The 27,798-nt window shown below is 42.0% G+C and overlaps 1 protein-coding gene across 2 annotated transcripts; it reads right to left on the bottom strand.

Moving 5' to 3' along the window:
* Nucleotides 1-13,987: 13,987 nt before the first annotated feature.
* si:dkey-154p10.3 (zinc finger protein 454) lies at nt 13,988-27,607 on the bottom strand. 2 transcript variants are annotated; one of them, XM_046322408.1, is made up of 8 exons: nt 27,387-27,607; nt 26,483-27,035; nt 25,585-26,275; nt 23,668-23,755; nt 18,252-18,485; nt 16,253-16,386; nt 14,561-14,684; nt 13,988-14,368 (listed from the first exon to the last, which is right to left on the bottom strand). In XM_046322408.1, the coding sequence occupies exons 2-8, from the start codon at nt 27,023-27,025 to the stop codon at nt 14,161-14,163; spliced, it is 2,022 nt and encodes a 673-aa protein (XP_046178364.1). In that variant the 5' UTR covers nt 27,026-27,035; nt 27,387-27,607; the 3' UTR covers nt 13,988-14,160. The 2 variants fall into 2 exon arrangements, with proteins under 2 accessions (XP_046178364.1, XP_046178363.1); XM_046322407.1 differs by having other exon boundaries at nt 27,483-27,598.
* Between the last annotated feature and the right edge of the window lie 191 nt (nt 27,608-27,798).

Genomic DNA, 27,798 nt, shown 5'->3' on the forward strand with positions numbered 1-27,798 from the left:
ATACTGATCAATGCATTTCTAGGTTGTTATTGATCATACCTCTGACTGCTCTATTTTCATACTCTGGTTGGCACTGGTTGTCTCTGTAGTGTTGTGTTGATGGTGGCGACTCATCAATGAAAGATAAAAAAATCTAATTGACATACCAAAGGGATAGTTCACCTACATTACAAAATGACAAAGTAATTTAATGCAGATGCTACCATGATTACGGATAATCCTGAATGAACCGCGAATTATGATAAGTTAAAAAATTAGATGCATAAATATCATACCCCCAAGGCATGCTAACTTCTCACCATTGCAATAACAGGGGAGGTTAGCAGGGGGGGGGGGTGATACTTGTGCCAGAACCCCGGAGTCGCCTCTTCACTTTTGTCATTGAGACGGGTGTTTTGCAGGTACTACTTAATGAAGCTGCTAGTTGAGAACTTGTGAGACGTCTGTTTCTCAAACTAGACACTGTAATGTACTTGTCCTCTTGCTCAGTTGTGCACCTAGGCCTCCCACTCCTCTTTCTATTCTGGTTAGAGCCAGCAGTAGACAGCATTGTACGAGTTCAGTTTCTTGGCAATTTCTCACATGGAATAGCCTTCATTTCTCAGAACAAGAATAGAGTGACGAGTTTCAAAAGAAAGTACTTTTTTTCTGGCCATTTTGAGCCTGTAATCGAACCCACAAATGCTGATGCTCCAGATACTCATAGTATAAAGGCCAGTTTTATTGCTTCTTTAAATCAGAACAAGAGTTTTCAGCTGTGCTAACGTAATTGCAAAATGGTTTTCTAATGATCAATTAGCCTTTTAAAATGATAAACTTGGATTAGCTAACACAACGTGTGATTGGAACACGTGAGTTATGGTTGCAGATAATGGGCCTCTGTATGCCTATGTAGATATTGCATTAAAAATCTGCGGTATCCAGCTACAATAGTCATTTACAACATTAACAATGTATACACTGTATTTATAGACACACTCCCATTTGCATACAACCCCCACAGATGATGCAATCTCTATCGCACTCCACACAGCCCTTTCCTACCTGGACAAAAGGAACACCTATGTGAGAATGTTATTCATTGACTGCAGCTCAGCGTTCAACACCATAGTGCCCTCAAAGCTCATCAATACCCTGGGACTAAACACCTCCCTCTGTAACTGGTTCCTGGACTTCCTGACGGGCCGCCCCCAGGTGGTAAGGGTAGATAATAGAGGTCGACCGATTATGATTTTTTTTAATGCCGATACCTATTCCGATTATTGGAGGACCAAAAAAGCCGACAACGATTAATCGGACGATTAAAAAAAATGTATTTGTAACAATGACAATTACAACAATACTGAACAACAATAAATTCAATTTAGCCTCAAGTAAATTATGAAACATGTTCAATTTGGTTTAAATAATGCAAAAACAAAGTGTTGGAGAAGAAAGTAAAAGTGCAATATGTGCTATGTAAGAAAGCTAACGTTTCAGTTCCTTGCTCAGAACATATGAAAGCTGGTGGTTTCTTTTAACATGAGTCTTCAATATTCCCAGGTAAGAAGTTTTCGGTTGTAGTTATTATAGGAATTATAGGACTATTTCCATCTATACCATTTGTATTTCATTAACCTTTGACTATTGGATGTTCTTATAGGCACTTTAGTATTGCCAGTGTAACAGTACACTGATTTCTGATTGTTATGAAAACTTGAAATCGGCCCTAATTAATCGGCCATTCCGATTAATCGGTCGACCTCTAGTAGATAACAACACATCCGCCACGCTGATCCTCAACACAGGGGCCCCTCAGGGGTGCGTACTCAGTCCCCTCCTGTACTCCCTGTTCACTTATGACTGCACGGCCAGGCACGACTCCAACACCATCATTACATTTGCTGATTACACAAAAGCAATAGGCCTGATCACTGACAATGACGAGACAGCCTATAGGTAGGAGGTCAGAGACCTAGCCGTGTGGTGACAGGACAACAACCTCTCCCTCAACATGATTAAGACAAAGGAGATGATAGGGGACTACAGGAAAGAGGACCGAGCACGCCCCCATTCTCATCGACGAGGCTGAATTGGGTTGAGAGCTTCAAGTTCCTTGGTGTCCACATCACCAACAAACTAACATGGTCCAAGCACACCAAGACAGTCGTGGAGAGGGCACGACAAAACCTATTCCCCCTCAGGAGACTGAACAGATTTAGCATGTGTCCTCGGAACATAAAAAGGTTCTACAGCTGCACCATCGAGAGCATCCTGACTGGTTGCATCACTGCCTGGTATGGCAACTGTTCGACCTCTGACCGCAAGGCACTACAGAGGGTAGTGCGAACGGCCAAGTATATCATTGGGGCCAAGCTTCCTGCCATCCAAGACCTCTATACCAGGCGGTTTCAGAGGAAGGCCCTAAAAAAATTAAAATACTCCAGCCTCCCTAGTCATAGACTGTTCTCTCTGCTACCGCAAGGCAAACAGTACCGGAGTGCCAAGACTATGTCCAAGGGGCTTCTAAACAGCTTCTACCCCCAAGTCATAAGACTCCTGAACATCTAGTCAAATAGCAACCCAGACTATTTGCATTCCCCCCCTCCCCCTCTCCACACCACTGCCACTCTCTGTTGTCATCTATGCATAGTCACTTTAATAACTCTACCTACATGTACATACTACCTCAACTAACCGGTGCCCCCGCACATTGACCCTGTATCGGTAGCCCCATGTATATAGTCTCCACATTGACCCTGTCGGTAGCCCCATGTATATAGTCTCCACATTGACCCTGTACCGGTAGCCCCATGTATATAGTCTCCACATTGACCCTGTATCGGTAGCCCCATGTATATAGTCTCCACATTGACCCTGTATCGGTAGCCCCATGTATATAGTCTCCACATTGACCCTGTATCGGTAGCCCCATGTATATAGTCTCCACATTGACCCTGTATCGGTAGCCCCATGTATATAGTCTCCACATTGACCCTGTATCGGTAGCCCCATGTATATAGTCTCCACATTGACCCTGTATCGGTAGCCCCATGTATATAGTCTCCACATTGACCCTGTATCGGTAGCCCCATGTATATAGTCTCCACATTGACCCTGTATCGGTAGCCCCATGTATATAGTCTCCACATTGACCCTGTATCGGTAGCCCCATGTATATAGTCTCCACATTGACCCTGTATCGGTAGACCCATGTATATAGTCTCCACATTGACCCTGTATCGGTAGCCCCATGTATATAGTCTCCACATTGACCCTGTATCGGTAGCCCCATGTATATAGTCTCCACATTGACCCTGTATCGGTAGCCCCATGTATATAGTCTCCACATTGACCCTGTATCGGTAGCCCCATGTATATAGTCTCCACATTGACCCTGTATCGGTAGACCCATGTATATAGTCTCCACATTGACCCTGTATCGGTAGCCCCATGTATATAGTCTCCACATTGACCCTGTATCGGTAGCCCCATGTATATAGTCTCCACATTGACCCTGTATCGGTAGCCCCATGTATATAGTCTCCACATTGACCCTGTATCGGTAGCCCCATGTATATAGTCTCGCTATTGTTATTTTTCTGCTGCTATTTAATTACTTGTTGCTTTTATTTCTTATTCTTTCCGTATTTTTTAAAAACTGCATTGTTGGTTAGGGGCTCGTAAGTAAGCATTGTAAAAACATCTAGCTGGACCATGTAAAAACAGCTAGCTGTTTTAGTAAGTTTCACACAACCCCATGTGCTACACTCATCTGAGGGGTCGGCTGTGAATGCACTCACACGCTATTAACTTATGATAATTGCATAGGTTCAGCTCACTACAGTGTTGTTCGCTTAGAACATAATGTTGATGCCCGTTACTCTGTTAATTGTCACCACCACACACACGCAGTGCTTCAATTGAAGGTAGCTCTTTATGTGTGGCAATTTGAATGACTTGAAATCTTATTGTTGTGTTTATTTCGATGCATTCAGACATTCGTGTTGTTGTCGACAACAAAAAGTCCTCTGAAAATCTGCGTCTTCTCTCTTAGTATGACAATAACTCTGACCTGAGGGGCGGCTGTACAGTCATGGCCAAAAGTTTTGAGAATGACACAACAATTCATTTCCACAAAGTTCGCTGATTTGGTGTCTTTAGATATTTTTGTCAGATGTTACTATGGAATACTGAAGTATAATTACAAGCATTTCATAAGAGTCAAAGGCTTTTATTGACAATTGCATGAAGTTGATGCAAAGAGTCAATATTTGCAGCGTTGGCCCTTCTTTTTCAAGACCTCTGCAATCCGCCCTGGCATGCTGTTAATTAACTTCTGGGCCACATCTTGACTGATGGCAGCCCATTCTTGCATAATCAATGCTTGGAGTTTGTCAGAATTTGTGGTATTGTTTGTCCATCCGCCTCTTGAGGATTAAGCACACGTTCTCAATAGGATTAAGGTCTGGGGAGTTTCCTGGCCATGGACCCAAAATATTGATGTGTTGTTCCCCGAGCCACTTAGTTATCACTTTTGCCTTATGGCAAAGTGCTCCATCATGCTGGAAAAGGCATTGTTCGTCACCAAACTGTTCCTGGAGGGTAGGGAGAAGTTGCTCTCGGAGGATGTGTTGGTACGATTCTTTATTTATGGCTATGTTCTTAGGCAAAATTGTGAGTGAGCCCACTCCCTTGGCTGAGAAGCAATCCCACACATGAATGGTCTCAGGATGCTTTACTGTTGGCATGACACAGGACTGATGGTAGCATTCACCTTGTCTTCTCCGGACAAGCTTTTTTCCAGATGTCCCAAACAATTGGAAAGGGGATTCATCAGAGAAAATGGCTTAACCCCAGTCCTAAGCATTCCAATCCTTGTACCTTTTGCAGAATATCAGTCTGTCCCTGATGTTTTTCCTGGAGAGAAGTGGCCTCTTTGCTGCCCTTCTTGACACCAGGCCATCCTCCAAAAGTCTTCGCCTCACTGTGCGTGCAGATGCACTCACACCTGCCTGCTGCCATTCCTGAGCAAGCTCTGTACTGGTGGTGCCCTGATCCCGCAGATGAATCAACTTTAGGAGACAGTCTTGGCGCTTGCTGGACTTTCTTGAGCGCTCTGAAGCCTTCTTCACAAGAAAGGAGCCGCTCTCCTTGAAGTTCTTGATGATCCGATAAATGGTTGATTCAGGTGCAATCTTACTGGCAGCAATATCCTTGCCTGTGAAGCCCTTTTTGTGCAAAGCAATGATGGCGGCACGTGTTTCCTTGCAGGTAACCATGGTTGACAAAGGAAGAACAATGATTCCAAGCACACCACTCTCCTTTTGAAGCTTCCAGTCTGTTATTCAAACTTAATCAGCTTGACAGAATGATCTCCAGCCTTGTCTTCGTCAACACTCACACCTGTGTTTAACGAGAGAATCACTGACATGATGTCAGCTGGTCCTTTTGCGGTAGGGCTGAAATGTAGTGGAAATGTTTTTCGGGGGATTCAGTTCATTTGCATGGCAAAGAGGGACTTTGCAATTAATTGAAATTCATCTGATCACTCTTCATAACATTCTGGAGTATATGCAAATTGCCATCATACAAACTGAGGCAGCAGACTTTTTTTAAGGGGTGGATCAGCTTAATATTACGGAAAGATTGTTGCTTCCATCAATGTAATTTTCTGCATCATTTCCAACCCCCCATAATAATAATATAATAATAATAATAATATATGACATTCAGCAGACGCTTTTATCCAAAGCGACTTATGTGAAGTGATGTGTGCATACATTCTACGTATGGGTGGTCCCGGGGATCAAACCCACTACCCTGGCGTTACAAGCGCCATGCTCTACCAACTGAGCTACAGAAGGACCATATATTGTTTGGGTAAATATATTTTTCCATACACGCATGCAAACATATACACATACACATACCTATATAGACATAAATACTTTAAAAAAAGAATATACCTTTATTATTATTCCCCGCAAACCCTACCACCGATCCCCCAATTGGAGTAAACTAATAAACACTTTGGCTTTTACCTTCAATGTATACATCTTATACACATTTTACAGACACAGTCTATTTTACAATAGTTCTCTCTTGTTTGTTCTTAGTCCTTCCTCTATTTCTATTTGTAACTGTGCTATTTCACAAAAGTTCTGAACCTATATACATTTTACAGATCCTGTATGGTTTACATTGTTTATCTTGTTATTAGTCCCACCCTTCAGCTCCATTCAACCCCTCCCATCTATCTCTCAACATCAATCATTTCGGATTTCTTCTATTTGCCATATTTTTCAGCTGTGATGCTAAAATAATAAATATATTATTGATTGATTGACTATGGCTTTTCAGATCACCCAGTATTGCTATCTGTAGCGTTAGTTCTAGGCAAATGTTGCAATTCTTCAGCCATTCCTGGACCTGTGACCAAAAACGAGCTACATATGGACAATACCAAGATAAATGATCTAAAGACTCTGCCTCCTCACAGCAGAATCTGCAGAGCTGGGAAGATTGTATCCCCATATATATAATATTATATTAGTTGCAATAATTTTGTATAGTAATTTCAATTGAAAAATTAGAAGTTTTGAATCCGGTGTTGTTCTGCATATCAATTCATAAACCATGTGCCATGGAATGGGTACATCGAACATCTCTTCCCAACTGTTTTGCAATTTATATGGCACAGCTGTCCGTTTTTTGGTCCTTAAATGAAATTGGTATACGTTTTTATTTATCACACTTTTCTTTAACCATTTATGTTCTTTAAAACAGGGCCGACATACATTTTTCCCCTTCTACATGCCCCTTCCATTTTTGTGGTAATGCTGCAATTAATTGGTTGTAATTTTGGGTAGAGCAGACATTTCCATATGTCTGTGTTAGCTGCATGTGTGACATAACTACACCAGTCACATTTATGACTTCATTCACTAAAATTGTACCTTTTTTAAACATTTCTTCTATCAATTAGTATATTTGAATTTAACCACAATATTTGTTGTATTATTTGTTTTGTTTTTCAGGTGGATTAAACTGAAATTGCAACCAACTTTCCAAGGCTTGTTTTAAAAAATAAAGATATTTTGGAGATTATTTCCTTTTCAAACAACCGAAGGTGAGCAGGTGTAATCTGAATAAAGGCCCTTCTTGAACATAGGATGAGACATTCATACCAATTTACTAGAGAACCAGTTTTGATTTAAGTATAACTGTTGTATGACTGATGCCTCTAGTGAGAGGTCTAATGCTTTAATATTTAATCATTTCTGCCCTCCGAATTCATATTCATTGTATAAATAGACCCTTTTAATTTTATCTGGCTTGACCTTCCAAATAAAATTGAATATTTTTGGTTCATATAATTTAAAAAGCAGTCACTAGGTGTAGGCAAAACCATAAGCAAATAGGTAAACTGTGATATGACTAAAGTGTTAATCGGGGTGATTTTTCCACAAATAGACAGGTATTTTCCTTTCCATGTTAGCAAGATCTTATCTATTTTTGCTAACTTTCTATAAACATGTACTGGAGTGAGATCATTTCTTTCTTTTGGGATTTGTATACTGTGTATGTCCACATCCCCGTCAGACCATTTAATTGGTAAACTACACGGTAATGTAAAATGTGCATTTTTTTAGTGATCCAATACGTAATTGTCACGACAGATTTCCTCCTCTTCCTCCGAAGAGGTGTAGCAAGGATCGGACCAATAGGCAGCGTGGTAGGTGTCCATGTTATTTAATAAGAAAACTCAACATGAACACAAATACAAAATAACAAAGTGAACTGGCAACGGAACAGTCCCGTGTGGCACAAACACAGAAACAGGAAACAATCACCCACAAAACAGGCTACCTAAATATGGTTCCCAATCAGAGACAATGACTAACACCTGCCTCTGAGAACCATATCAGGCCAAACATAGAAATAGACAAACTAGACATACAACATAGAATGCCCACTCAGTCTGGAGAGACTCTAATTGTAGTTTTAAATGAAAACATGAATCATCAGTGAACAATGACACCTTAGTTTTTAAACCCTGGATTTCTAATCCCTTAATATTATTGTTTGATCTAATCTTAACAGCTAACATTTCGATGGCAATAATAAACAGATATGCCGATAGTGGACAACCTTGTTTTACTCCTCTAGATGGTTTAAAACTTTGAGATGTAGCCATTATTTACTATTTTACACCTAGGGTTACTATACATAACTTTAACCCATTTTATAAGAGATTTAAATATTCTAGGCATTTATATATAAACTCCAGTCGTACTTTATCAAAAGCCTTTTCAAAATCAGCTATGAAAACAAGGCCTGGTGTCCCTGATATTTCACAGTATTCTATTGTTTCCAGTACTTGTCTTGTATTATCTCCAATGTATCGTCCATGTAAAAAACCTGTCTGATTAGGATGAATAATATCTGACAATACTTTAATTCTATGCGCCAAGCATTATGCTAGGATTTTTGCATCACAACACTGAAGTGTAAGAGGTCTCCAATTTTTTTAATGGACTGGATCTTTATATATACCACTTGGGTCCTGTTCCAGTAATAATGATGTCAGACCTTCTTGTTGCGTATCTGATAATCTACCATTTATATAGGAGTCTAGGACTCTTTATATAGGAGTCTAGGACTCTTTTGATCTAAATGGCTTTTGTTTTTACAGATGAGTACTGAATTGCATGGGCTCTAAAAGGCACACTTAAAAGTGTCCCATACAATATGGGGATCTACTGTACCTATGCTATGTCTGGAAAAAGTCAGTTATACATTATTCTGTCCTAGCTCTAAACAATTTATCATCTAGTAGGCTTTGATTAAATTTCCAATATCCTTGCCCACGTGGAAATTCTGTAAGAGTAATATATATGCCGATTATGTGATGATCCGACCGCATTCTGTCCCCAATCAACACTTTTTAACTTTTGGAGCCAGAGAGAAGGGCATAAGAAAGTAGTCAAGATGACTAGCTTGAATAAGCCTCCGCCATGTATATCTCACTAGATCACGGTATTTAAGTCTCCATATATCCACTAATTCCAATATATATATAATTGCAATATACAATAATATATCCATGACATTCATGATTTCCTTAAGTGCCTGAGGGTGATAGTTTGTAGTGTGATTTCCTTTCCGGTCCATAGAGGGATTTAAGCCCATATTAAAAACTCCCACCATAATAATAGTCTAGTGTTGCTTGTAGAGTTGATCAATTCTTATATGTATTTGCAAAGAAGCTTGGATCATCATTATTCGGACCGTATAGGTGAATGAGCCATATCTGTTTATTGTCCAATAACATATTTAAATAATCCATCTACCTTGAGGATCTGTTTGGACAATTTGCACATTTGGATCAAAATAATTGTTAATTAATGTCACGCCCTGGCCATAGAGAGGCTTTTATTCTCTATTTTGATTTGGCCAGGATGTGACTAGGGTGGGCATTCTAGTTTCTTTATTTCTATGTTTTCTATTTCTTTGTGTTTGGCCTGGTATGGTTCTCAATCAGGGACAGCTGTCTATTGTTGTCTCTGATTGGGAACCATACTTAGGCAGCTTTTTCCCACCTGTGTTTTGTGGGTAGTTATTTTCAGTTTTGTGTTTCTGCACCTGACAGAACTGTTCGTTGTTGTTTTGCTCTTTGTTATTTTATTCAAGTGTTTTGAGAATAAATCATGAACACTTACCACGCTGCGCTCTGGTCCACTTCTTCATCAGATGAGCGTTACAATTAAAACCATCACCCCTTTTGAATTTCTTTGCCCATGGGCTAAATATATTTCGCCTCCCCAGTTCTTTTTCCACAAAACTTCATCTAAAATTGTTGAATGGGTTTCCTGTAAACAATAGATATTATATTCCTTCTCTTTTAGCCAGGTAAATGCTGATCGTCTTTTCTTATTATCTGCTAGGCCATTACATTTCTAACTGGCTATACTTATTTCACCACTTACCATAATGAGACACAACTTTCAATTATTTTTATCAAAATATATGTTTGTAAACATACCATTAAAAAGTAACCTGATGATTGACTGTCTATATATCTGTACCATGATATTTGCATTGCTACTAGGTCCCTACTATTCCACCCGCTAAAAGCCCTCCTCATCCCGAGTTGGGTTGTCATCCCAATGCCCGGCAGACCACCTGTATCCCATAGCCCTGAACCGACTGGGATCCATCCATTGAAAAGAGCACACAGTGCCATTTACCGAATTGAAGTAGATCAACTGCAAAATGCATTTCCATCGCCCTCAACTCGATTTGTACTATATATATAGCTGTGGATCATCCTCTATTGTCCCTAACATCTTTTACTACTTCGCAACGGTTGTGGGATACACACATACACCCACACACACTCAACCCTTTCCCCCCACACAACCATAAGCTCACATTCTCAACAATTGCACCATCCCAGAGCCCAATTCAAGAAATGTCTTGATTTGCAAATGCACTACAGAAGGCCTGCAAGACCGCGCAAAAAATGGGCAGAAATTGAGAGATTTTATTAACCATTGTCACATCCTAGATGATGGAGGTCAAGTGTACACCTTTTCCCTGAAACACCCACAATATGGTCACCCGTATTGACCATATTCCCAAGCATCTCCATGCAGTCAGACCCTGCCACCAGGGTCACAATAATATACCCCCTCTCTGAATGTCAGAGTGTGACCCCCTCTCCATGGGTTACTGCAGCTAGTGTTGCCAGCACTGCCACTGCCTGGGTGGGGGAACCCCACCGGAATCCCCACCAGCGAGGTACAAGGTCATCAAGGTTCTCATTTGCAGCTTTGAGAATTTCCTTGTGTAGTATGCTCTCCCTTTAGGGGGCTTTGGCTTTGCAGGACCAACCCTACCAAGCAGCCTCAGAATATTGAGGGGTCAGTGCTGCTCTTGGTCTCTGACCATCATTTTGGCTGCATACAGACTGCTTACAGCAGACCCATAAAACAGTTAGGGACTTTTCCTTAGTATCTGGGTCATTCAGGTGGGTGTCTAGGGTATAGGGTCATGGACCGTACCATTACATTAGGACTTCACCTTAGTATCTGGGTCATTCAGGTGGGTGTCTAGGGTATAGGGTCATGGACCGTACCATTACATTAGGACTTCTCCTTAGTCTCTGGGTCATTCAGGTGGGTGTCTAGGGTATAGGGTCATGGACCGTACCATTACATTAGGACTTCTCCTTAGTATCTGGGTCATTCAGGTGGGTGTCTAGGGTATAGGGTCATGGACCGTACCATTACATTAGGACTTTTCCTTAGTATCTGGGTCATTCAGGTGGGTGTATAGGGTATAGGGTCATGGACTGTACCATTACATTAGGACTTCTCCTGAGTCTCTGGGTCATTCAGGTGGGTGTCTAGGGTATAGGGTCATGGACCGTACCATTACATTAGGACTTTTCCTTAGTATCTGGGTCATTCAGGTGGGTGTCTAGGGTATAGGGTCGTGGACCGTACCATTAAAATAGGATCATAAATAAATAATTAGATATAATTTATTTTAACATTTTAGTTCCCCATGATAGGACAGTAAATAAATGAAATGTATAATTTATTTTAAAATTTTAAAATTGTTCCACAATCATAGGACAATAAATAAATACGAATAATTAATAATTAATTAATTAATCATTCATTATAAAAGACATTGTGGCAGCAGACTTTGTGAAAATTAATATTTGTGTCAGTCTCAAAACTTTTGGCCGCGGGTGTAGTGTCCAAATAATATCCAAGCGCTCCGATGGGTTGGGAATAGCAGCGTTATAATGGGTGAGGGATAACTAAGGTAGACTGAACAGCCAAACTAATGGGACTTAAGGGACTGTGAGGGAAAGTCAGGTAGAGAGGAGGAGCAGGACAGATTTTTTTACAGGCCTACTGCATAGAAAATGTATGTTTGGGAAAGTGGAGGAGAGAAAGTGCATTGGTGTGACTACTTTTGGCCGTTATGATAACATTGTCACACTGATGCATTGCAAATGGTGGCACAGGACATACAGAGATGAACACAGTGAAAAAGCAGACCCAATGGAATTGACAACCATTACAAAAATGGAAATCACTTGCAAACCACTTAAACAATGAGCCAATGACATGCTGTAAAAGATGTGCAGGCTAAACTGAGTTTGTTGTTGAATTACTACATTTAAGTATTAATTACTATATTGTTTCTCGTTAGGCCTACATTTACATTGAAGTATTATTTGCAGTTGTCACTATGACAATGAACACACACTGTAAGCACTGAATGGTCTGAACCAGTGTCTGTGAGTTAGAGACCTCATGAATGGTCTTGTGTAAGCACCTTATTAATAGGCGGCTTGCAGTAGGATAAGTTGATCAGTTGATTGAAAGGGTAGGACTGTAGGACGATAAATTATAAACTTTCCTTTAGTGTGGACGCTCACCAACGTTTTACAGTTCCTGTATGTAGCCTATAGTTGATCATTAGTTGTCGTTATAGTTATAGGCTTGCTGGATGGCCCAGGCCTTAACTATATAACAACACTAACGTTATTATCACAACAGAACTAGCCTACTATAAAGTCTACTTACACTAATTCATGTTTACTTGACTTTTATTCTCCTAAAATTGACACTTTCAAATAATTGACTCTGGCAAGTTTGGCACCGGCGTGCTGCAGTAGAGAGGTATAAAGCGGAAGTCGAATCCATCACTTCTGTCATTTGGTTGTGCTCATAGCAACGTTCGAAAATGGGTTGTATTTGAGCTTAGAAATGACATTTACATGTCATTTACATGTCGGCTATGCCCGGAAATGCAAAGGATCCCAATTTCAAACTCTCACAAAAAAAGTCCAAAGAAACGGACAATAATGAATATTACATGAAAAAAGATTGTATGTAGTTTCTTGTAATTGTCCTCCCTGACTTTAAATAATATCTCTCTCAAAATTGTGATCCCTAAAAAATGTGTCTGGGGATTTGGTCAACTCCGTCAGATTTGTCTAAAATCCTACATTTATCAGGAATGAGCAGGGTCAGCTACACCATAAGGACCCCTTCTCCAGCTAGCCTGTTAGGACCCCTTCTCCAGCTAGCCTGTTAGGACCCCTTCTCCAGCTAGCCTGTTAGGACCCCTTCTCCAGCTAGCCTGTTAGGACCCCTTCTCCAGCTAGCCTGTTAGGACCCCTTCTCCAGCTAGCCTGTTAGGACCCCTTCTCCAGCTATCCTGTTAGGACCCCTTCTCCAGCTATCCTGTTAGGACCCCTTCTCCAGCTAGCCTGTTAGGACCCCTTCTCCAGCTATCCTGTTAGGACCCCTTCTCCAGCTATCCTGTTAGGACCCCTTCTCCAGCTAGCCTGTTAGGACCCCTTCTCCAGCTAGCCTGTTAGGACCCCTTCTCCAGCTAGCCTGTTAGGACCCCTTCTCCAGCTAGCCTGTTAGGACCCCTTCTCCAGCTAGCCTGTTAGGACCCCTTCTCCAGCTAGCCTGTTAGGACCCCTTCTCCAGCTATCCTGTTAGGACCCCTTCTCCAGCTAGCCTGTTAGGACCCCTTCTCCAGCTATCCTGTTAGGACCCCTTCTCCAGCTATCCTGTTAGGACCCCTTCTCCAGCTAGCCTGTTAGGACCCCTTCTCCAGCTAGCCTGTTAGGACCCCTTCTCCAGCTAGCCTGTTAGGACCCCTTCTCCAGCTAGCCTGTTAGGACCCCTTCTCCAGCTAGCCTGTTAGGACCCCTTCTCCAGCTAGCCTGTTAGGACCCCTTCTCCAGCTAGCCTGTTAGGACCCCTTCTCCAGCTAGCCTGTTAGGACCCCTTCTCCAGCTAGCCTGTTAGGACCCCTTCTCCAGCTAGCCTGTTCTCTCTGTTCCTGCACGGCAAGCGGTACCGATTCAACTTCAGGAACGTCACAGAAAATTATTTGGTTATTACTATGTAATTACCAATTACCATTTCATTTCTAAAGAAATATCAAGTATTGTGAGGTGTAGTAAAATAAATGTACTTGTTTAATATGATTAAAGACACATTTTCATTCAAGACCAGGGTCATGTTCCATTAGGCCACACAATGGAACATAAAGTCCAGGTAGTCCCTCTCAATCAGTCAGTTTTCTTTCGTTTGGTGACTACTGAACATGACCCAGAGAGGTTATTTGTCAGGATTACTGGACCCTTCCTGCAGAGACAGAGGATTTGGGACGTTTGGGTGTCCTTGGTCCCAATACGTGGGATGGTTCAGAAGAGTGGTGCTTGCGCACATGGCGCAGCAGCAGCTGACGGTCCGGTGTAGCGTACGGACAGAGGTGGCAGGGGAAAGACTCGCCTGTGTGGTGGCGTCGTGCGTGGAGATCTAAGCTCTTTTTCTGGATGCTACAGAAAGATTGAAAGAGAAAGAGGGAGATAGTGAGAGCGAGACAGACAGGGAGGGAGAGAGAGCTAACTTACAATGTCGGCAGTGTGGGAGACTGGCGAGGCACACAGAGTAGGTCATTGAGGAGTAGAGATAGAGTTAGCAAACGATTAACATGAACTCTAGACATACATTAGTGTGTGTGTGGTTACCTGCTGTAGGGACAGTACTGGCAGCAGTAGGGCCTCTCCTGTGTGTGCGTGCGGGAGTGTCGGCGCAGGGAGCTGCTGTCGATGGAGGCGTAGGGACACTGAAGGCATTTGAAGGGCTTCTCACCTACAGGTAGATAGTTGACAGCTCAGAGGTCACAAAGACAGTAAAGGCTTCAATCTGAACCTTGTATCACATATTATTGTCACACTAAAAACTCTGTACAAGATTATTGGTGGGCTCAGAACATTGTTTTTCAGTGTGAAAAGCTGTCTTTTCACTAGTCACTACAGTGGGTATTTAAAGGCAAGTACAACAATCTATTTGACTGTGGCCCTCAAGAACAGGTTGGGAACTCTGCACCCCTTGTATAGTAGAGAGACATTTTTAAACCCAAAGCCGCTGTAGATCACTGTTTTATTGGGCCAGAGTAGGTAGCTACTTAAAGGGCAATTTCACCACTTTTCAACCTCATTTTCATAATCTTCAGCAAAAAAGTAGCTTTCCAACTATTGACAAAAAAAAATGTTTTTGTCACGACTTCTGCTGAAGTCGTTGCCTCTCCTTGTTCGGGCGGTGCTCGGCGTTCGACGTCACCGGTCTTCTAGCCATCATTGATCCTTTTTTCATTTTCCATTGGTTTTGTCTTGTCTTCCCACACACCTGTTTTCAATCCCATCAATTACATGTTGTGTATTTAACCCTCTGTTCCCCTCCTTGTCCGGTATTGTTTATTGTAAGTGTTTGTGCACGTTATGTCTGGTCTTCCCACACACCTGTTTTCAATCCCATCAATTACATGTTGTGTATTTAACCCTCTGTTTGCCCTCATGTCTTTGTCAGAGATTGTTTTATTGTCAGTGTAGTGTGATTGTTGTATAGGTGCGCGTCGGGTCCTCGTACCCATGTTTGTTTGTTTATGTACATTTAGTGTTATGGAGCATACTCCGTGGACTTTATTAAAAGACTCCATTATACACTCCATTTGACTCTCCTGTGCCTGACTTCCCTGCCACCTATTACACCTATGCATGACAGTTTTGCTCAGAATCAAACTGCAAATTATTACTCTGTTGCCCAGTGCACTCCAATTCCTAAAAGAAATGGCTGCATTATATAGTAAATATTGGTGTCGGCTTTCCTGCATGTTTCTCGGGGTGGCCCTATCTGGGAGAAACACTGAATTCCCCTAAACATTGTGTTTGTTATGTATATATCATGTCAGTGGAATGGAAAATTGACCTATATGGGATGAACATTTCAGTCTTCAACCTGACGGCATATTATGCAACTTCACTACTGTTACCATGGCCACACAGCTCTCAAAGTCATTGCTGGGAGAGAAGGTGCGGGAAAAGTTCTCTAATAAATTTGGGCTACGGCAACATCCCCCCGCCCCTTGGTAAGAACCAATGCACAATGGGCAAATAATTGAGTTACTCCTCCAACAGTGTTCCCGACACTGAATTTTGCATGTCCAGCTATTCTGGACTTGTCTCTTTACAATACAAATATAACACTCCAAAACGTACACATTTCCCACATGTACAAGTCACACACACAGTAATATGTGCCTTACTACACAGATAGAACATTGAGGTACAACAATGTAATGAATAACACAGTTATTGTGTGTGTCCTTGTGCGGACTACAGTACCAGCTAGGATGATTGAATATGGCCTAAAGACGTTACCTGTATGAACACGGAGGTGCTGTACCAGTGAGGCCTTGAGCCGGGTGCTGTAGTGGCAATGGGGACACTCAAAGGGCTTGTCCCCCTGGTGGATGCCCATGTGGCGACGCATGGTCAGCTTGGTGGAGAACTTCCTGTCATGGCAGGAAACAGGGCTCATTGAGATGCATTTACAACCTGGTCATACTTTAAATAAACAACATGCTATGAAGGCTTTATATGGCATTCAGAAAGTCTTTATAAGCACTACATCAATACTTCAGAAATTGTGTATACATTAGGCCTTAAAGGTTGCAGTTTAAAGTGGGCTTCCTCTATGCCTGTCTCTCAAACACACACTGTAGCATTTACTTGATATATGCTGCAACGATACCACCATAAGGTGGCAATGCTTCTATGAAAGTTTTACACATAGAATTAGAACACTAGAACATGAACCTTCTTATAAACCACGTTTCCATCCACAGCTTTTATGTGCATAAAGTCATACCATATATATTTTAAAAAATCATGACAGCTGTGATTGAAACAGGAAGTTGTTTTGTAAATGCCGACAGATCATTTGTTCGTTTGACATGGTGGGAACTTTTTGTGTTGGTCAAATTAATTATGCGAGAAATGTCAGTAGAAATGCTTTTATGCGCAAATATTGATATAATAACCATCATATCAAAGTAAACTTCATGTCACACGATGACATGTACTCCCACTACAACTCGTCGGGAAAGCATGCAGTTTACTAGGCTACAGGTGTAATATGTTATGATGAACTGATGAGCTTGATGCTCCTTTGCAAAAAAATATTGAGGGTCTTATTCTGGTGACATGATGATCGATGCTTGGCAAACTAAAATATTATCGCTCTTATCATAATAATCTCATCATTTAGACTAGCCTACCTGCACTGTATCCGTTATTGGCTAGGCACATTTGCTATTTAACCCAAAGGTTTTTGTGACAAAACTCAGTAGTAGAGTGAGTGGAGTGGAAAATGTGATACAAACACATTTGAACATGAAAACTTAAGCGAAAAATTACTTTGTGTGCACTACGCCATCACGCACTGATTTCTATCCGCACAAAGTCCGTTTGGTGGAGACACCACTGGTGAAAAAAAATGTATTTTCTTAATGCAGATTTGAGAATATTCGCATTAAAATCTGTCGCCAATTGGATTGAAACTACTGATGCAGTAAGGTCAATGGAACTCGATCCAAACTATGGAAACGCACGGGGGAAAGATTTGACGAATATCCACTTTGTTAAAATCAGATTTGTTGAATTGTGCACCAATCTGGCATCCTTCTTCTATCCGCCATGGTCACCCGTTCAATTGACCTCTTTACCGCATCTATGATGGTATGAAAGGTCAGCCATTTTGGCAAGGGAGTTGTTCAACTATGGTTTGCCAGTGCTGTGCTAAGAATCTTAAAAAATGCATAGTGTAAAACTATCTGCACTGTATGTTTGTTAGCTAGTTAGCCATCCAGTTAGCTAGCTAGCCATCCATTTCCATAAATGTTTCTAAATAACTGCCAATATGGCAGCCACCCTAGGGTCACGTACTACTCAAAGAAAAATGTAGAACTTTTATTAATCAAAAACATAAAATACCATCAAATAGTCATACTGTAAAATTAAAATACCATATATGATATGATATTTTGGCCATATCGCCCAGCCCTAATCACATGCCTTACTTTTATTTTCCTGCACAAGTAAAATCTGGAAAAGCATCACCTATGCCTCTACTGCCATTCTTTAGACTGGTTTGGATTTCTCTCTGACCACAATGCCATTTTCAGACCATTCTGGAACTTTGAGGGGTTTAATTTAATAGGATCTCTATGGTTTTACAGCCCAGTTTTATATGGTACTGAAAACACACAGAAAAGGAAATATACAAACAAAGCTTCTGCAATACTCTTTTCTTCCACAACAAACTGTACTCTGAACCCTTGTGGTAAAATGTGTTACTGACACTTCTGAGTGACTGTACCTGTTGCAGAGGGCACAGCAGAACTCTTTCCTCCCTTTCTTCCTCACCGATTCCTCCGCTTTCTGCCCTTGGTCTCTGCGCTCCTCTCTGCCCTCCTCTCTGCGCTCCTCTCTGCGCTCCTCTCCGTCCTTTCTTCCCCTCTGCTTCGGCATCCACTTATTCCACTTGTCTGGCTCCACTCCTTGCAGATCTTGTGGGTAATTACTTTCGTGGGTGAACTTCCTCAAAGCACACCTGTGAGTTGGAGATGGCAAAGTTAAATGGACAATCTGCACTTCAAAACAACAACAAATCGGTCACGACGCCGTTGTCGTTTTGCTAAACAGCTGAGGGATGGATGGGTTGTCGAAATATAAACCAGTCTCAAATTCATAGACAGCCATTAATGCAAGGGCTGCCCATCCATGAGATCAATGTCACGCCTTGGTCATTGTATTTTGTGTTTTTGTTATATGTTTGGGTAGGCCAGGGTGTGACATGGGTTTATGTTGTTTTTCATATTGGGGTTTGTAATATTTGGGATCGCGGCTGATTAGGGGTGTTGTTAGGCTTGGCTGCCTGAGGCGATTCTCAATTGGAGTCAGGTGCTTATCGTTGTCTCTGATTGGGAACCGTATTTAGGTAGCCTGAGTTCGCTTTGTATTTTGTGGGTGTTTGTACCCGTCTCTGTGTTGTAGTCACCAGATAGGCTATAATTAGTTTCACGTTCCGTTCTGTTGTTTTTTGTATTTAGATTCAGTAATTTCATGTACCGCGATTCCTTCATTAAAGTCATGAATAACCTACACGCTGCATTTCGGTCCGACTCTCTTCATTCAACAGACGAAAGACGTTACACTCAAACTTATAGTTTGAAACATTTGAGGCTATGAAGTGTCTAAAAAAGCTTACAGTGCATTCGGGAAGTATTCAAACCCCTTTATTTTTTCCACATGGTTACTTTACAGCCTTATTCAAAAATGGATTAAACTGTTTTTTTCCTAAATCAATCTACACACAATACCCCATAATGACGAAGCAAAAAAAAAAATCTTAATTTTTTACATTGTAGAATAATAGTGAAGACATCAGAACTATGAAATAAGACACACGGAATCATGTAGTAACCATAAAAGTGTAAAATCAAAATATATATATTTGAGATTCTTCAATGTATCCACCTTTTGCGTTGATGACAACTTTGCACACTCTTAACATTCAACCAGCTTCATGAGGTAGTCACCTGGAACCCATTTCAATTAACAGTTGTGACTTGTTAAAAGTGAATTTCTGGATATTTTTTCCTTCTTAATGCATTTTAGACAATCCGTTGTGTTGTGTCAAGGTAGGGGTGGTATACACTGTGCTATCTAACGTCCAAACGAGCTTCAATGCCATACAACACTCCTTCCGTGGCCTCTAACTGCTCTTAAACGCTAGTAAAACCAAATGCATGCTTTTCAACCGTTCGCTGCCTGCACCCGCACGCCTGACCAGCATCACCACCCTGGATGGTTCCGACCTTGAATATGTGGACATCTATAAGTACCTAGTTGTCTGGCTAGACTGCAAACTCTCCTTCCAGACTCATATCAAACATCTCCAATCGAAAATCAAATCTAGAGTCGGCTTTCTATTCCGCAACAAAGCCTCCTTCACTCACGTCGCCAAACTTACCCTGGTAAAACTGACTATCCTACCGATCCTCGACTTCGGCGATGTCATCTACAAAATTGCTTCCAACACTCTTCTCAGCAAACTGGATTCAGTTTATCACAGTGCCATCCGTTTTGTCACTAAAGCACCTTATACCACCCACCACTGCGACCTGTATGCTCTAGTCAGCTGGCCCTCGCTACATATTCGTCGCCAGACCCACTGGCTCCAGGTCATCTACAAGTCCATGCTAGGTAAAGCTCCGCCTTATCTCAGTTCACTGGTCACGATGGCAACACCCATCCGTAGCACGCGCTCCAGCTGGTGTAACTCACTGATCATCCCTAAAGCCAACACCTCATTTGGGCGCCTTTCGTTCCAGTTCTCTGGTGCCTGTGACTACAACGAATTGCAAAAAAAATAAAATAAATAAAAATAAAAAAATCGCTGAAGTTGGAGACTTTTATCTCCCTCACCAACTTCAAACATCAGCTGAGCAGCTAACCGATCGCTGCAGCTGTACATAGTCTATCGGTAAATAGCCCACCCATTTTTACCTACCTCATCCCCATACTGTTTTTATTTATTTACTTTTCTGCTCTTTTGTACACCAATATCTCTACCTGTACATGACCATCTGATCATTTATCACTCCAGTGTTAATCTGCAAAATTGTAATTATTCGCCTACCTCCTCATGCCTTTTGCACACAATGTATATAGACTCCCCTTTTTTTCTACTGTGTTATTGACTTGTTAATTGTTTACTCCATGTGAAACTCTGTGTTGTCTGTTCACACTGTTATGCGTTTATCTTGGCCAGGTCGCAGTTGCAAATGAGAACTTGTTCTCAACTAGCCTACCTTGTTAAATGAAGGAGAAATAAATACAAAATATATTTTTTAAATACAGAAGATAGCCCTATTTGGTAAAAGACAAAGCCTATATTATGGGAAGAAAAGCTCAAATAACCAAAGAGAAACAGTCCATCACTACTTTAAGACAAAGGTCAGTAAATACGGAAAATTTGCAGTTGCAAAAACCATCAAACACTATGATGAAACTGGCTCTCATGAGGACCGCCTCATGAGACATTGTGAATCAGGCCTTCATGGTCCAATTGCTGCAAAGAAACCACTACTAAAGGGACTCCCGAGTGGCGCAGCGGTCTAAGGCACTGCATCTTCAGTGCAAGAGGCGTCACTACAGACACTGGTTCGATTCCAGGCTGTATCACAATAACGGCCGTTATTGGGAGTCCCATAGGGCGGCGCACAATTGGCCCAGCGTCGTCCGGGTTACGGTTTGGCCAAGGTAGGCCGTCATTGTAAATAAGAATTTGTTCTTAACTGACTTGCCTAGCTAAATAAAGGTTAAAAAAATAAAAGAAGTAGAAGAGACTTGCTTGGTCCAAGAAACACAAACAATGGACATTAGACCGGTGGAAATCTGTCCTTTGGTTTGACGAGTCCAAATTGGAGATTTCTGTTTCCAACCACTGTGTCTTTGTGAGACACAGAGAGAGGTGAACAGATGATCTCAGCATGTGTGTGTAACGTCGTTCTTCGTTTGTAGAAAGAGAGTCGGACTGAAATGCAGCGTGGTGGTTACTCATGACTTTAATGGAAAAAGTGACACATGAAATAACTATACAAATACAAAAACAACAAACGGAACGTGAAACCTAATTACAGCCTATCTGGTGAAACTACACAGAGACAGGAACAATCACCCACGAAATACACAGTGAAACCCAGGCTACCTAAATACGATTCCCCATCAGAGACAACAAGAATCACCTGACTCTGATTGAGAACCGCCTCAGGCAGCCAAACCTATACTAGACACACCCCTAATCAACCACAATCCCAATGCCTACAAAAACCCCAATAAGACAATACAATAAACCCATGTCACACCCTGGCCTGAACAAATAATTAAAGAAAACACAAAATACTAAGATCAAGGCGTGACAGTGTGGTTCCCACCGTGAAGCATGGAGGAGGTATGCTGCTGCTTTGCTGGTGACACGGTCAGTGATTCTGCAGCAATACGCCATCCCATCTGTTTAGCACTTAGCGGGACTATCATTTGTTTTTCAACAGGACGTGCTGCATCAGATGACCTGGCCTCCACAATCACCCGACCTCAACCCAATTGAGATGGTTTGGGATGAGTTGGACCGCATAGTGAAGGAAAAGCAACCAACAAGTGCTCAGCATATGTGGGAACTCCTTGAAGGCTGTTGGAAAAGCATTCCAGGTGAAGCTGGTTGAGAGAATGCCAAGAGTGTGCAAAGCTGTCATCAGCTACTATGAAGAATTTAAGATTTGTTTAAAAAAAACTTGGTTACTATATGATTTGATGTCTTCACTACTATTCTACAATGTAGAAAACAGTAAAAATAAATAAAAACCCTTGACTGAGTAGGTGTCCAAACTTTTGACTAGTACTGTAACTATTCAGACGCTTTATTCAGTACTTTGTTGAAGGACCTTTGGCAGCGATAACAGCCTCGAGTCTTCTTGGGAATGATGCTACAAGCTTGGCACACTTGTATTTGGGGGTTTCTCCCATTCTTCTCTGCAGGTAATCCATCTCAAACTCTGTCAGGTTGGATGGGGAGCATCACTGCAGAGCTATTTTCAGGTATCTTCAGAGATGTTCGATCGTGTTCAAGTCCGGGCTCTGGCTGGGCCCCTCAAGGCATTCAGGTTTCGTCAGACCAGAGAATCTTGTTTCTCATGGTCAGAGTCCTTTAGGGGCTATTTGGCAAACTCCAAGCGGGCTGTCGTAAAGGCCTGACTGGTGGAGTGCTGCAGAGATGGTTGTCCTTCTGGAAGGTTCTCCCATCTCCACAGAGGAACTCTGGAGCTCTGTTATTAGTTACCATTGGCTTCTTGGGCACCTCCCTGACCAAGACCCTTCTCCCCCGATTGCTCAGTTTGGCCGGGCGCCCAGCTCTAGGAAGAGTCTTGGTGGTTCTAAACCTATTGGGGAACTTCAATGCTGCAGACATTTTTTGGTACCCTTCCCCAGATCTGTGCCTCGACACAAACCTTTCTCGGAGCTCAATGGAAAATTCCTTCGACGTCATGGCTTGGTTTTTTCTCTGACATGCACTGTCAACTGTGGGACCTTATACAGACAGGTGTGTGCCTTTCCAAATCATGTCCAATCAATTGAATTTACCACAGGTACATTTCTACCACCAATCAAGTGGTAGAAACATCCAGGATGATCAATGGAAACAGGATGCACCTGAGCTCAATGAGTCACAAGGGTCTGAATACTTATGTAAATAAGGTATTTATGAAATTTCATTTATACATTTTTTTTACAACTGTTTGAGACAAAAGTTATATTCTTCACTAATCAATGGGTATACAGTATATCTTTACCAAGTATATTATCAAGTCCAAAATGGTTGTACCAATACCAGATTGCCCCTTTAATGGTCAAAGACGTATATGGTTGAGATAATCAACTCTCTCAACTGTGTTCAAAGACCAACTTGTGAAAATTCATCCAAATAGATTTTATACAGTATTCCCATTAAAATTCTTTAAAAAGTCAATTTTTCCTGAAAGCCATTTGATTGAGCCATGTCTAATCATTGATTACTTCACAGAATAGAGGGAAGAGGGTTGCATTTTTATAAAACTCAAATATGGCATATGTCCAGACCAAATGCTTTTTAAATATTTTGGGTGCACACAATGAGTAGGTTGGTTTGTTGCTCTCAGACTATGGCGCAGGAAGGGAACAGGCAAACTACTTACACAACATGTCCATCCGGGTTTGTCAGTCTGTCCCCAAAGGCTTTGTGCTCTGAGAGAATGTGTTTGTGCAGCTTGTCCCACGACTTATCTGGAAGACAGAGATGGTACAGCTGGGTAAAATTTGTATCATCGGTATTAATGTGTTCATCGCTGAATAGGGTTGGAAAGCTGCTGGTAATTTACCAAAGTTAACAGAATCTTTGGTAACTTGGGGAATTAAAGACACACTCCTGATATTTTCCTTTTGAAAAACAATATCCCAAGAATAAATACTGTACACATGTAGGGTAAAAAAAAATACATTGCGCAAATAGTGTACTTCTTAGATTGAATGTCCTTCTTGAAGCTTGCAGTTCTAGGAGTTGTTCTGATCGTGGTATTGTCGGTCCCCACCCTTTCTTGCGGGAACAATTAGCTTGAGTTATCAGGCTATGGTTTGGAGGGATACTCCGATCCAGACGGAGAAGAAACTAATGTACGTGAGCGTGGCTTTTAGCCGGAGTAAGGAGTCTGGGTAGCCAGTCAACCCAAACCAAGCCCAACCCAAAGGCCAGTATACATGTTCAGTTTGACAAGTTGTATGAAGCTGCAACATAGAGCATTGTTTATTCATACTATGTAATGTACTGCCACTGTTTATTGTGATGTCTTTTTTCCCCTGATCAGAGAAATTAGCAATTGAAGTCGCTTGCGTTTCCCCCCAAAATGAAGTGAAAGTACCAGCTACCGGGCTGTTCCTGCTTTCATCCATTTTGCTGGTCTCTTGTGTAATCAAATGTATCACATCATTTTCTTTGCAGCTTTGGGTAGAAAACCAATAGCTTTTTATGTGGTTATCCTCACAAGTTAAGCCAGTCCCCCATGAAAGCAATTCATTTTGTCCTTCTCTTAGCAACCCAACTCTCCTTGAATATGTCCAGAGTGTGTCAGCTCACTGAGAGGGCTATGCCTATGGTGCAATTATCAGCCCAATAATGTGATGGAGAAATGACTAAACACAACCCAATACCACTACAAAACACTATACAGTGGCAGCTCTCTGAGAGGGCTGTGCCTATGGTGCAATTATCATCCCAATAATGTGATGGAGAAATGACTAAACACAACCCAATACCACTACAAAACACTATACAGTGGCAGCTCTCTGAGAGGGCTGTGCCTATGGTGCAATTATCAGCCCAATAATGTGATGGAGAAATGGGTTATTGACTAAACACAACCCAATACCATTACAAAACACTATACATACAGTGTATGTTTGGGACTTTTACCATTGAAAACCCTTAGAGACTATAACATAAATGCTGTAGCCTAACGGTTTACTCTAGTCTAAGGGAATAAACCACACACAGGGGCAGTTTCCTGGACATAGATTAAGCCTAAAGGAAGTTGGCCGTTGGGGTGGGCGGCTTAAAAAAAAAAGTCTTACTCATTGTTAGGAGGAAGTTTTGTCCAAATCAGATGTTACGTACTATATTTATTGAATGTTATCTGAATCCTATAAATTAAAATTGCCAATTTGGGTGCAATCAATTCGATTAAATTATTCAGAGATCAAATTATATTTTAACAAAACAATATTGCAGAAATGCTTATCTTATTAGTTTTTAACTACAGAAACAATTTCAGAACAATCTTAGATGTTGGGTGTCAAAATCCTCGCGCATTTTTTGAGGTGGAACTACCCCAGAGATAATTACAGACATCTGTGATAATATGTACCCAAAAAGTACCCAAAAAGGCAACCGGATGTCACCTGATAAAATAAAAAAAACTTGACAGATACCTAAATTTGAGTAGTTTACTGGTAAAGATTCCAGTAATAAACCCTCCCTTTGCAACTCTATCCCGGAACAAGTTCAATGTTAGGTGGAATAGTAGGGTAAAATTTGAATAAACACTGGAACAGATCCTCACCACTGTAGTCACAGTGTTGGCACGTGAAGCATTCTTGAGGACTCCGCCGTTGACTGTGGTGGCGCCGCTCATGTGCATCCCGGGACTTAACACTCCGGAACTTCCGGAGACAAACCTGGCAGCCATGGCGCCTTATCCCCCTCTCTTTCTCTTTTTTCCCTCGCCGCAACCTCTTCCCGTGGGCCCTCCAGTGGCGCTCCATCTCCCCCCACCCGGCCGACGTCCAGCCGCACTGAAGGCACTTGAAGCCCCTGTCCCCGTTGTGGCATTTAAGGTGGACCTCAAGCAAGTGTCTAGAGGTCAGGGTGGCGCGGCAGAGGACACAGAACAGTGACCTCCGCTGCTTGGAGCCATGAGGAGGAGGGGACTGCTTTCCCTGGGACTGGGGCATTTTGTCATCCATCTTGTCATCCAGGGAGGTGTCTGACTCCAAACCCTCTTGCCCGATGGGAGTTGAGGGAAGCTGGGTAACCGTTCGACCTGAGAGGCCCTTGTTGGCTGTGGAGATGCGACAGAGGCCCAGGGTCATGAGGTGAGCTGACTGGGCCATTTCATCATCCTTGGCCTCGTTTTTCACCACCGAGCCCATTGGACACGACAGGTTGACGGAGTCGGCAGCATCCAATCGGAACACGCTCTCCTCTTCGTCCTCCTCACCATGTCTCTCGTCCTCCTCAAACAAAGTGCTCACCTGTATAGGACCAGAGCAGGATAAACAAAACTGATTCTCAGCTACAAATCTGTGAATATATTGCCTACATAGAATTGGAAATTACGAGTCCACCTTTAGTGACGAATCCACTCGACTGGAATTTTCACTGCATTTGAAACAATTTTTTCCCACTCCAGTTAAACTTCTCTCTTTTTTTCCCACTCCAGTGGGAAACTTCTCTCTTACCTCACAGGTCTGTGCAACGTGGAGGCTCCCGTCCGAGTTGGAACTCAGGGCCATGTCACATGACCGGGGACTGATATTGGGCAGCATGCCGTACATGGGCAGCAGGAAGGACATGCGCTCCAAGCCCATATGATCCATCTGGTCATCATCAGCATCCTTTGAGACAGAATGGAGGTCATCCTCCAGGTTGTAGCCTGGGGAGCCATTTTGGTCCAGTTCATCATCATCATCGTCGTCTTCTCTGTCAACTCCCACCCCTACCTCAAGGCCATTGTCCTTCTCAAGACAGGGAAGACCAGGGCAGGAGGAGGCTCCTAAATCGTGCCTCTCCAGTACGTGTGTTTGGATACTGCCTTTTAGGCCACTGGTGAACTGGCACACTCTGCAGCGGTAGACTTCAACCAGGAAGGCTTCGACTAAGGAAGCCACTTGGGCCTCCAGCCCCTTAGCAGTGACACAGTACAAGGAGGTGACCGTCTCTTCTGGAAGGTGTAGTGTGACTGGCCTGATGTCCTGGAAATCATAATTGACTGGACTCATCATCTGGGTTGAGCTAACATGGGGAGACAGAGGGATTGCATGAGATTAGCATAACTAAAATGTTGGAGATGCAACATTAGCTTCGTTTGAACTACACTTGTCCCAGCCGTACTCCGATTAAGCAAGATATTCTGTATTCAAGAGACATAATGAATAGAGAAAGTCTTGCTTAGTGTCTAACCTTACACTTGTTGACCATGCAAAATAGGAAGAACTTAATCATAGCACTACAAGTCAAGCTGGCTAGCTGTGGAAAATGCATGCATGCGAAACTGAAATCTACAATAAATACAAACACATGCACGTAGGTAGATAATGAAGAACACACACTGAATTTGCTGAAATATGCAACGTTTCTATTTACCACGATAGCTAGTTAGCCGTCATTACGTTTGATAAACATGGAATCGCGCTGAATTAAAGTCGCTCGTCACCACAAAGCCACATTCCAGGTAGTTACCTAGATCTACAGTACATAGCAAGACATATACGACAATAACGTCACATTTATATCAGCGATGAGTGCATGCTGTATGAAATGTAAACACGTCCGAAACGAACAGGATCCCAGCTGCCAATGAGCCAACCTGCTGACTTTTTTTAGGGACCATTGACTGTTCATGGAATAGTTCGTTTCAGTGCAGTAAATTACATTTTGTCTTATGACTTATAATTATATAATAATTATATAATTATATAACATAATTATATAATAGCGTGTCACATCAAAATATAGGCCCAAGGGAGATTCATTATTTCGAAATCTCTTATATAGG

Source organism: Oncorhynchus gorbuscha, linkage group LG22 (assembly GCF_021184085.1).
Source record: "Oncorhynchus gorbuscha isolate QuinsamMale2020 ecotype Even-year linkage group LG22, OgorEven_v1.0, whole genome shotgun sequence".
NCBI classification, from domain to species: Eukaryota; Metazoa; Chordata; class Actinopteri; order Salmoniformes; family Salmonidae; genus Oncorhynchus; species Oncorhynchus gorbuscha.

Bases quoted from the DNA above. Each gene is read 5' to 3' on its own strand.
- si:dkey-154p10.3 (XM_046322407.1), bottom strand. The intron at 26,276-26,482 runs GTAAGAGAGAAG...GGTCCTATACAG, and splicing joins ACGTTGCACAGACCTGTGAG to GTGAGCACTTTGTTTGAGGA. The intron at 16,387-18,251 runs GTACAGTCACTC...CTGCCATGACAG, and splicing joins TGCTGTGCCCTCTGCAACAG to GAAGTTCTCCACCAAGCTGA.